Source organism: Physella acuta, unplaced genomic scaffold, assembly GCF_028476545.2.
Source record: "Physella acuta isolate Inbredline_101_S28 unplaced genomic scaffold, ASM2847654v3 ptg000036l, whole genome shotgun sequence".
Lineage (NCBI taxonomy): Eukaryota > Metazoa > Mollusca > Gastropoda > Physidae > Physella > Physella acuta.
The window spans coordinates 334,553-347,006 of NW_026731556.1; the positions used below are offsets into that span (position 1 = coordinate 334,553).

At 37.0% G+C, this 12,454-nt stretch overlaps 1 protein-coding gene across 1 annotated transcript; it reads right to left on the reverse strand.

Moving 5' to 3' along the window:
* On the reverse strand, positions 1-1,008 carry LOC131942568 (uncharacterized). The gene has a single exon (XM_059302466.1). The coding sequence runs from the start codon at positions 1,006-1,008 to the stop codon at positions 1-3; it is 1,008 nt and encodes a 335-aa protein (XP_059158449.1).
* Between the last annotated feature and the right edge of the window lie 11,446 nt (positions 1,009-12,454).

Genomic DNA, 12,454 nt, shown 5'->3' on the forward strand with positions numbered 1-12,454 from the left:
CTATTTGCTTTTACGGAAGATGAAATTTAACCGGAAGTTGGTACTGAAAGTGTGGTAGATGAAGATGTTGACGGAGGCGTAGACGGTGGAGCAGAAGAGCACCACGCCCACGATTGTGTCACAGGCGTTGGTGTAGGTGCCCAGGACGAGACCGGGCACGTGCACGCGCGCGAGCGACGCCGTGATCTGCGGGACGCTTGCTGGCAGGTACAGACACGCCATCATCAGCACCATCTTCACCACCCGCTTCTCCTTCGTCGACAACACCTGCGCCGTCTGCTTGCCAGAGTCCTTCTTCGACTGAAGCTTCCTCGTGTTTTCTCGGACCTCCGAAGATTTCCGAAGACCTCGTAACATTAACACGGCGCAGACGAACACGCAAAACTGGCACATGCCGGCTAGGATAGACCCAAACAAGTAATCATTGATCCTACTCATTATAAAATTCACCTCCGAATACACAAGCTTGTAAATAACAACACCATTTTCGTCTACATCCCCAACAAGTTCTATCGTCCCCAAAATCGGGACATAATCCACTAAAACAAATAAAGTTATAATCGCAATGATAATCTGCGTTTTCTTCAAAGTGAAAGAAGAATTAAACTTAAAAGGTAGAGTCACGCATAGACATCTTACAGTAGAAATAAACACCGTCAACGCGGAGGACAAATCCGCGAACAAGCACCGCATCCACACAAACAAACCGATGAAAGACTCGTACTCAATGGTACTCGGAAGCAGGGAAACTTTCCCACAGTATAAGAGTGAGTACCCCAACACACTCACAGCCATGAGTAAGTCACTGATAGACAAATAAAACAGCGTGAAATTCACGTGCTCTTTTAGACCCTGACGTATGAAGACGATCACGTTGATGTAGTTCGTGATCATGGCTGGGATGGCTGCCAGGGTTGTGGCTACAGCCATAAGCCAGAGGTTAATCATGTACTGCGCTTCATTAGAGATGATATCAGGCTCGGCGTAGGGTTCGCTTGTGTTGTTCATCGTTTTAGTGCTGGTGGTCGTGTGGCCGGGATCAGCTGAAAGCCAAAAGAAAATCTGATAATGGTATCAGCGATTTAACTCAATATATATATATATATATATATATATATATATATATATATATATATATATATATATATATATATATATATATATATATATATATATATATATATGTATATATATATATATATATGTATATATATATATATATATGTATATATATATATATATATATATATATATATATATATATATATATATATATATATATATATATATATATATTACAAAGTTTGATGTCAGAAGGAGTCTGTGTCTTATCCCGACTATTTAAATCGTCTATACAATATGAATATGACTGAAGAGAAATGTCCTATGAAGCCCAATCATCTATACGATAGTACGTTACACTGGGGTACCCATTAGATATGTGCAGAGGCGTCTCGGGGAGGGGGGGGGGGTGTGCGGACCGCACCGGGTGACAACAAATAGGGGGGGGTGACACCAAGACAAAAAAAAATGCAAAATATATTTTAACATTTTTTTTGCCAGTTCAATTAATGAATAATTATAAGTATACTTTGGCCATCTCTACAATACATACACACACACTTACACTTTGACTGAATATTATCATTAGAGGGCATTTATGTCTCTGATGTTATGACTTGCTTGTTGAGTAAAAAAAATTCCATGAGGAAATAGAATTATGGTATTTGCTCTTTGACTAAATATTATCATCAGTAGGCTTTTATGTCGCTCTCTGGAATTATGACCTGCTTGTACAAATTCTTTAAAAAAACAAAACAATATGAGAAAATCTCGTTAAGGCTAGGTTAAATTTAGTCATTAGAGGTCTTTTATGTCTCTGTCTTGGGTTATGCCTTACTTGTATAAAAAATAAAAAACAACATTAAATAAAATTATGATATCAGCTATTTATAATAACTAAATATTATATATTATTAGAAGGCTTTTATGTCTCTGAGATAACGATTTGCTTATGCAATAGATAGAAAATAAAACAAAGCCCATACGAAAATAGAATCATGGCATCCGGTGCTAACTATAGTCATTAAATGGCTTAATGACTATGACTCACTTATATAATAGATAAATAAAAACCCATAAAATATAATTATGGTATTAACAATGTAACAAAATATTATCAATAGAGAGACTATGCCACTATCTGGTTTATGACCTTTTTATACAATAAATACGTTAAAAGCCATAAGAAAAAATAGAATTATTATATAAGTGGCTAGCTGAGTATAGTTATTAGATGGTTTTTATGTGTCTCTCTGGGATTATGATTTATACAATGAATTTTAAACTACATTAAACTATCATATGATTTACAAATACAATGTTTAAAAAACATAGATTAAGCTCGGTGTGCCTGTTTCATTTAATGTTATTAGCTATGAATTACAACATAAAGTAAAGATAGATAATCAACAAGTTTAAAATATCTGATAGTAGATTATCGCAGATTATATATTGTTGTACTACTACTTACCTAAGACTACATTTGTCTACTTTATATAATGATAGATCCATTTTTATATATAGTGAGGTTTGAGATTTCTATAAAAACTAGTAGCTAACTCGAAAAAGTTGATATTTTTTTCTGTTTTTAGCTAGTGTAATTTAAACTTTCAAGTTTGATGCAATTATGAAGTTAATTTATATATATTTAGGTAATGAGATCTTGGTTGTCGTCTAATAACGAAGCAGTTGTCGTCATCGATAAGATCTGGTTATTGACTGCTTGATTAATTCAAGACAACCGTTGAGAAGAGGATTGTTGAGGATGATTGATTATTCAATCACGAGCAAGTCATATAAAGGAACCGTAGATCTATTTTAAAGAGCTGTAGTTAGTGCGTTTTCTCGTATGTTTCTTCGTTCTTGGGATTTAGTATGACACTTGGTTTACTGAAAATGCTATCAAAATTTCTGGGTCAAGAGTTTACAAGGGCCTACAACATTAATCAACATTTAACTTGTTTCTTAAATATATTTTATAGAAAGAACTGGGTTTTTTAAAAAAAGGAATCGATTTTTTAAAATTGAAAAATCTATTTTAAAAAATATTTTTCCTTTTTTTAAATAGATAGATCCGTGCTGAAGTATCAAGTAAATTTCAAAATACTATTCATCGGTTAAGTGGGAAATAATTTGATTTTTTTTAAAAATCGTCATCTTAAGACTTTAGAGTAGTAGCACCAGCGGTTATCAATACCGCTTAACGATCCAATTTTCCCATCTTAAGCAAGTCAACAACGAAAATAGTTAAAAAGTACAGATTTCTATCGAATCCTGTAGAATTGAGCATTTTGTAACCTCTTCAAAAAAAATTTCTGATTCATAAAAAACGTTTTAGTATAAAATATTTTTATAATTATGCTTTAAAAAAAATAAAAAATCTTTAAATAAATAGTATAATGTACCACTATTTAAATAACAATAAAGATAAGCGTATGTAGCTCCTTAAATTTTAGTTAAAGCATTCAACAGATACTGTAGTGACCGATGCTTTCCTTTATATTTATTTAAATAGTTGTGTCAAATTATCATTTCATTGGCCGAAGGCTACCGAACAAGGAAATGTTAAACCTTCATTAATAGTGAATGAAAGTACTGCGGTCTCAAAAACTTTAAAATCATTCAGAACTTGTCCGTTTAACAGGGTATAAAAGCGTTAAAAACTGCACAATTTAAAAGTGAAGGATAGGGTTTAAAACTTAATCATGATAACGTTAGAACTTAATCCTGTAACAGTTAATGATAGCCTTAAGAGCTTAAATCTTTAGCTGTGATGTTAGAGTTAAAAACTTAACCATTTAGCCTTGAATGCTAGCGTAAAGAGCTTAACCCTTTAACTGTGAATGCTAGCATTAATAACTTAAACCTTTAGCCGTGAATAATAAAGAACTTAACTTTAAGCAGCACTGAATGATAAAATAACTTAACTCTTTAGCCGTCAATTATAGCGTTAAAACTTAACCCTTTCGCCATGTATGCTAGCGTTAAGGACAACCCTCTAGATGTAAATCATAAAAGAACTTAACCCTTTAACTGTGAATGTACGATGTCAGAACTTACCTTCTTGAAGAGTTTCAGTTTGGACTGAAAACAATCTCGTTCTAGCGATGGCATTAAATATTCTTTCACTCAATTAAAAACAACAACGCATTAAGTTGATGAAAACAATCTTTTATTATCGTTGTGTTGTTGGCGGAATTAATTTCAAGCTGTTATTTTCGCTGAAATATTATTAGCTAATATCTTTGATAAAGGACAATGTGACATGCTGTTACTGTTTGCATGGTTTACGACTTTGTGCTATTTTTTGTGTAATTTAATTTATCATCCCAGATTATATGCTTTATTGAATAAGCTGTGTTATTATAGTTACGTGGAGATTGTTGTTTTTAATCTTGATTTTATGATGCGATTATATTGTCAGGCTTATTTTCTGGGTTATGTTTAAATTTGAATCGTCATATTGTTAAATCTTAAATGAAGGAAAAGGAGTTAATTATGGTTTTTATTGAAATAATTTATTCATACCTAAAAGATCTTTTCCTAATTTGATTGAACTTTCTTGACAATTACACCTTTATTAGCTTCAAATCTCGAATTAAACAAATGTTTTTAACGAACAGCTATGTCATTATTTTATTTAACTCGACAACCTAGTTAGATGAAACATAAACTGTATTTATCTGCTCATATTATTATGATTGAGCTTCTATTCATGTAGTTTAATAATTTTTCAGACTTTTCGCATTTTTAACATGTTTTATTTAAAAACCTTATAGACAATAGCTATGTATGTAAACATTTCTAGGCTGTAAGTTAAACAGCTTGGTCCGGGAATTCCCTATTTAGATGGAGCAGCAATCCTGTGTATCGTTAGCCCTAATCCTGACCAACATTTTAATTTTCCTATCCGATATTTATTTCTCCGTCAAAACGGAAACCTCGGCTGATTCTCAGATCATAGTTTACAGTCCTACAGGTCTGCAGTGCTTGATAGTTCTGCGACTTCAGTTCTGCTTACAGCCAGCCCGTACAAAAACGTTGTCTCCGAGTTATAAGGCTCTGCTGAGTGTCTACGTCATATCCGGAGAAGATTTGTGGGAAAAACTGCTGGGGGATGTGTTTCAGTGTGGATGTTTACAAGCCAGTTACCATAGCGACGAGTGTGTGAGATGTGTGGTCATTCTACTTCCGGTTAATCGGTGAAATGTGTTTTTGTGTAATCTATTTAGCGTACATGAATAGTGTACGTTTGTATTTATTAGAAAACGATATTTCTTGTACATTGGGCTTTTTATTTAAATATTGAATAACGCTGAGAGAGATTATCATTATGGTGTAATTAATTTGTCATCTCTGTCATTCATACGCATTTTTTTAATTACTTTAATATGCAAGATATTAAGTTGAGAGGCAATCGATAATTGACGTCATGCTTTTAAAAGCGGAATTTTTAAACCTCGTCATCCGTGTTTTTTCTTTACATGTCTTCATAAGCAGCCGCGATCCCCTCCCCCCTCCGATCTTAAACCACTTACCCAAGATGACCACGATTTTAAGTCTTTCTTCGTTAAGAATCGCCAGATAAGTCCGAACCAGTGTTTCTTTCAGACTTTTTTCTCCGGGGGGGGGGGCACTTTGGGGAGTGGGGGAGTGACCTAATTTTTGGGAGTGGGGGGGGGGGGGCGGACACAGATAAAAGTATATATTTTCTATATACATTATATTTGTAGGGGGCCTAAGCCAACCCGAAGACATGCCTGAAAGAAACGCTGCTTTTAACCAGTTGATATTTCCTCGTGCAATACTTTCTACACATATCACTGACATGAGTTGGAATGGCGTGGGAGATCCTAACTACACTACTTTTAACAAAAACTCTCATTAAACGATTTATTAAAGGCTTTGGAGTGGGTCGACCGTGAAGGCGATAGTCATGATATAGCTAGAACACAGTGGCAAAGATTAGATAAAGAACTATCAACTTATGTGACTGTCCTAATACCATGCAGAATCGTAGTAGTTAACATTTTAATGTATTATTTATTTAATCTATTAACTCTTCAGTAATGATATTGGATTACTCACTCCTCGCAGTGTAAAATCCGGAGTGATTTTTCGAGAAAACTATGAAACGTTTTGATATTATTGAAATCAGGGTAGGCATCTTATATTCATCATCTATTCCCGTTCTTCTTAAGATATACATGAAGCAGATGAAGCATAGTTTCTCTGTTTCAACGATCACGGCATACAGGGGGATAGCGTGGTCAGATAGTATGCCCGGCCTTGGTTGCCCTAACGTGAGTCAGGTACCGTTCAGAGCTGGGTGGACTCAGGGACGTCCTATAGACGCGAGCCAAGGATACGAACTCTAGATTGTCAGGCCAGCAGTCATCTACCATTCTCAGGTGTAAAACATGTTTGAATCAGTGGTCAAATCTTCTGTACTTATAAATGGTGCTTCAACTTCATCAGCTGACTATGCTGGTAATACAACCAATATATTTTTTCTACTTGTTTAATGTGGTAACTATATACTATACCATGGATGTAGGAGTATCACAAGATGGATGAAGTAATTAATTATGGCTACGTAAGAATTAAAATTTAGATAGCTTTTCGGAGCGGACCTTCATTAGTGCGGATGAAGTAGAGTTCACCTGTTTCCTTGACCTCAGTATATGAGAGATAGTGTACTCAGCACTATGCCCAGCCGCCTTTACTTTCCGTAACGTGAGTCAGGTACCCATTAGAGCTGGATGGACTTAAGAACATCATATAAATTCGAGTCCGTCTTAATGAAGGTATTGAATATACAAGGTCAATGAAATGATAGTAAAAACATAATGTAATTTTTTTTACAGAAAAAGTCTTGTAAATACTGTGTAGTGCAAATGAAATGATTATGCATCGTAAAAAAAATAACTATTTATGATGAATTAAATGATTATGCAGGAAAATGAATTGATTATACTTATTGAGAGGAATAATTATACCGAGCGAATGTAATGATTTTATAGGATAAATATGATCAATGAAGATATTTTAATAAAAAGAACCTACAACATTCGTTTTTTTTTAAACTGTGCATTATAAATGTTGATGTGGTGGGTCGTGTTGAAAGAGCTGTGGGCAGCATTAATTGAGAGAAATGTTGCCGTGGGCATCATTAATGTAAATAAAACTTAATGTGGGCCGCATTAATTGAGAGAAATGTTGCCGTGGGCAGAATTAATAGAAACAAATCTTAATGTTTTACCTAACAATGGCAACTATGGTAACAACATATTATCTTCAAGTTCAAAACAATATTAACCAATTCTAGAAGTTTCAATTTAGTGCATCTCTCCACACACACAAACGCATTTTGCCGATTCTGCCAAGTATACATATCAGATCACCAGTTGGGTATACATCCTACAAACACACTTCACGTTGATTCATCATGTTAGGGCCAGGATTCCATACAGTGCCACTCACATCATGGACCTTAACCCATCACCTCAGATCCACTGAAAAGAAATTAATTCTAGGGGAAAACAACATGTCACACTGATCGGTTATCATTATCTAACCTAGTCTTTAACCTAATGTAGTAAACTTATTCTAATGTAGTACCTCTTCTATTAACTACGCTAAATTATTTATATAACAATTCATATCTTCATATTACTGGTCGTCATACACATGTCTTAAAAAAAAAAACGTTGACTATCATTTTTTGAAACATTATTTTGTGATGTCTGGGCCGGCTTTTTATTTTCTTTATAAGGTCAGATTATCGTGTCATTCCGTGATTAAGATTCGATCTCGTGTCTTCTGGGTTAAAAGTCTTGTACCCAGCCACTCGACCACGTAGACACTGTTAACTCATCCTTTTAACACATGTGCATCAAAGATGTTTTTCTGAATTGTAAATTATTGTGTTTTATTCTTAGTAATAAGTTACGTGAGTTGTTTTTTGTTTCTGTAATGACAAGAATGTTTAGACTTCTTCTTGTAGAATAAAATGAATTGCAAATATAGTATCATCTTGTTTCTTTGTTATTTTTTTTTCAAACATACTTCCAAACACATTTCATGCTGCCATGCTTATCCTATATGTGTCGCATTTGCCAGGATAAATGTTACTTTTCAAACAGAAATAGCATAAACAAATGTATTTGAAAAGCAATTATACAACGATTTAAACCGAGATTTAGTCTTCCGTTTTTTTTAAACGAAGCAAACTATTTCAGCTGCAGTACTTGTAGTAAATAAAAGGTAGGTGAAGTAGAGTTGTTCTGTGCTTTATGAATTAGAATTCATAGAAAAAAAAACATTTAAAAAAAAAGCAAAATAACAACCACTTTTACACGTGTAAAAATATTTTTGTCAGATCCATACTGATTGATGTATGCCTTGTTTAGCTGAATTTACTAGAATTGGGTTATGGGGTGGTTTTATGGGCATGTTGCGGTCAAGACAGGTAAATCCTAAGTCGTGTCTTTTGGATTTGCAGTTGCGTACCCAGCCATTCCCCAATCTCGTTTCTTATATTAGCGTGTCTTAATATTTAAACTAATTCTCCATTGTGTTGAAATGTTTGGAATGTGAGTTTCGTTTCTTTCTTGCGAATACGTTACACACATTTTCGTTTACGATTGGAAGAAACTGATACAGCGAGAAATGTTGCCGTATGCCGTATTCACGGAGAATAAAAATAATGTTGACGTAGGCCGTATTCACGGAGAATAACGTTGACGTAGGCCGTATTGACAGAGAGAAATGTTGACTTAGGCCGTTCATGCAGCGAGAAATGTCAACGTTGGCCGTATTAGTAAAGATAAATGTTGACGTAGAGCGTATTCGCAGAGGAAAATCTTGACGTAGGCCATAAACTCAAAGAGAAATGTTGACATAGGCCGTATTCGCAGAGAGAGAAAAAGGTTGAGGGTCGCATTCACATCCATTAATACTGTTGTGGGCCGCCTTGTATTATCTTCTACAACCGTGCGTTCCATGCCGCGTTGCTGCGGTCTGAGAATGAAAGTCTGAGGATAACCCGGGGCAAATCGCATTCTGCCAGGGCTCGGGCGGACGAGCCTGATTGAACTACTATACTACCACATCTTATCCATATTATATCGCACTCTTTAAAACTATCGTAGGCGCCGTATTGCTCACATGATAGCGTAGGGAGCCAAATCGCATTCTGCCGGTGTTCCGTCTGCCTTGACTGATTATGTTTTGTGAACGACTCTAGAACAACCATCTTATACATTGTCTACTGCACTGTTTAAAACAATCGTAGGCGTCATTGCCCAGGGCGCCGGAGGATGTGCCTGATTCAATATAGTCAACAATTAATGTTACCCATCGTGTCTTTATTAAACAGTCTTTTTAGCGCAATTTCCATTCTGGAGAATTGCGTTTATTAACCCGTCATTTCTGGATGTATGAATGAATGAATGTATGGATGTGTGTTCGCAGCTTTAAGTCGTATCTCCTCCTCAACGAAGCAATATCGAGGACTAGTTCCAAAAGCAATTATGTTAAGGAAGTTACGAGGATGATAGTGGGCCAAAAAAAAAACCCGGAATTCTTTCCTCGATTTCATGGAAAAGCCAAAGAACCTCGACAAAATGCAGTTTTTGGCCAATATCTCGGCAACCAGACGACTTAGCGACTTGAAACATTTACCAATCGATTCCTGCCATAATTTAGAACAATATTGCCGAAGAAAGTTTTCAAAAATATCCTTTCGTTCGGTCACAAACATTTTTTTGGATTAATTAAAATTTGGACCGAATTAGTAGCATGTTTATCCAACCACATCACACGCGGCATCACGTTTAATAGCTGCGCCATCACGTTCAATGGCTGCGTCATCACGTTCAGTAGCTAGGCGCGCAATGGGTTTTAGTCATGTAACTCTATTGTAAATAAAACATGTATTTTAACCAATGGTTTTACTAACCCTGCTCTTGATTTACGCTACGACAGAGCTAATTTTAGATAACATAAGGAAATTGCGCTAAAATTGTCACTAGAATTTTTAATAACCTTGGTTTTTTAAAACGAACGCAGGCGCCATAGTTCTCACATGGGAGCCCATGGAGCTTCGGGTCACGCAATGGCCGGGACGCCGGCGGCTGCAGCTGTTGAAGTTTTGACGCTATTCAGGACGCCAGTTTAACATATACCAGGTACTGGATTTTTGCAAATCTCGACGTTTTAGGGCTCCCTGAGTCGGAAAATCATAGTTTTGATGTCTTGTCCATATGTCTGTGTGTATGTGTGTGTGTGTAAAAACCATAACTTGAGTACCGTTACAGCTAGTTTGATCGAATTTCATATATAAGTATTATATCAAAATCGTAGATCCGTATAAACTTTTGAGCGATTTCCGATAACCGGAAGTGGTTCTTTTTCTACTTTGAATTTTTCAAAAGCCAATAACTTGAGTACTGTTTCACATAGAGAAATAAGATTTCACATGTAAGTAAAAGATCGAATTCTCTACCTTAATTCAAATTTTGAGTAATTTCCGTTGACCGTAAGTAGTAATTTACGCTATTTCCGATTTATAAAAAAAAAACAAATTTCAATTTATAAAGTACTAATAATATTGCGCATTATTATGCACACTATATTTGGCGTTCCCTTGGTGTGCAATTCTTTTTTCTACGAGAATTTATTCTGTCTTAAAAAGTTTAAGTATTTAAAATGGATTAAAAATCATGTCTATATGTCGAGTTCCCATCCCCTGTCGTTTTATTAATACTAACGAGAAAAATGGCCCGTTGAGGAAGGGTACAACGGGCGCTAGGTTGATAGTGCTGTCTCTTTTCTCTAAACTAAAACCAACCCACCCCCTACACACACCACCCCCCCCAAAAAAAACATGTCTACCGTCCCATTCAACGAAATATAATTATATTCTTTTTCCAGTGTCCGCCCCCTCCCAGAAAATTCTACACCCGCCCCCGAAAATTTCAAGTACCCCCACCCCTCTCCGGGGAGGAAAAAGTCGAAATTAAACCCCCCCACTCACTCCACCCCCCCCCCCCCACACACCACCCCCCCCACCCACCCCCCACCCATCCCCCCCCCTAAAAAAACATGTCTACCGTCCCATTCAACGAAATATAATTATATACTTTTTCCAGTGTCCGCCCCCTCCCCGAAAATTCTACACCCGCCCCCGAAAATTTCAAGTACCCCCACTCCTCTCCGGGGAGGAAAAAGTCTAAATTGAAACCACCCCCCACTCACCCCCCCCCCCCCCACACCACCCCCCCCCCCCACCCCCCACCCACCCCCTCTAAAAAAACATGTCTACCGTCCCATTCAACGAAATATAATTATATACTTTTTCCAGTGTCCGCCCCCTCCCGAAAATTCTACACCCGCCCCCGAAAATTTCAAGTACCCCCCACCCCTCTCCGGGGAGAAAAAAGTCTGAAAGAAGCACTGGTGTTGCGCTTAGCCACTACCCGAAGAATTGCATTAAAGAAATTGCAAGAAAACCACTTTTTAGATTAGACACATTAATTAGGCGGTAAATTTATTATAGAGTATCGATGAAGAAATTTCTTTTGAGTTGGGTAGGGGGGGGGGGGGCTCAGACGTTCTTACGCGGGGGGTGGGGCTTTGCCCCTACCCGAAGAATTGTATGCAAGAAACTCTTCACGCAAACCATTTAGATTAGACAAAATTTCCTTTTTAATTCAATGTTTACTCGAGAATCAATGACGTCATATTACTGTGTGCACACTGTGTGCTTGAGATTATTTTCTACTCTATGCTAAATGTGACCGCGTCATACTTCGTTTTTCGAATTACTGTGCATGTTTTTATTTTGCTTGTGTTTTCTCTAGAGCGTTCTTGTCAGATAGAATTTTTGCTTATGTTTTCTCTAGAGCGTTCTTGTCAGACAGAGCGTTCTTGTCAGATAGATAGATACATACATACACAGACAGCGAAACTATTAGTATTAACGAGAAAAATGGCCCGTTGAGGAAGGGTACAACGGGCGCTAGGCTGATAGTGCTGTCTCTTTTCTCTAAACTAAAACCAACCCACCCCCCCACACACCACCCCCACCCCACCCCCCACCCCACACACCACCCCACCCCCACCCTCCACCACACACCACTTGAAATTTTCGGGGGCGGGTGTAGAATTTTCTGGGAGGGGGCGGACACTGGAAAAAGTATATAATTATATTTCGTTGAATGGGACGGTAGACATGTTTTTTTTTGGGGGGGAGGGGTGGGGGGTGGGGGGGGGGGGGGGGGTGGTGTGTGTGTGGGGGGGTGGGTTGGTTTTAGTTTAGAGAAAAGAGACAACACTATCAGCCTAGCGCCCGTTGTACCCTTCCTCAACGGGCCATTTTTCTCGTATA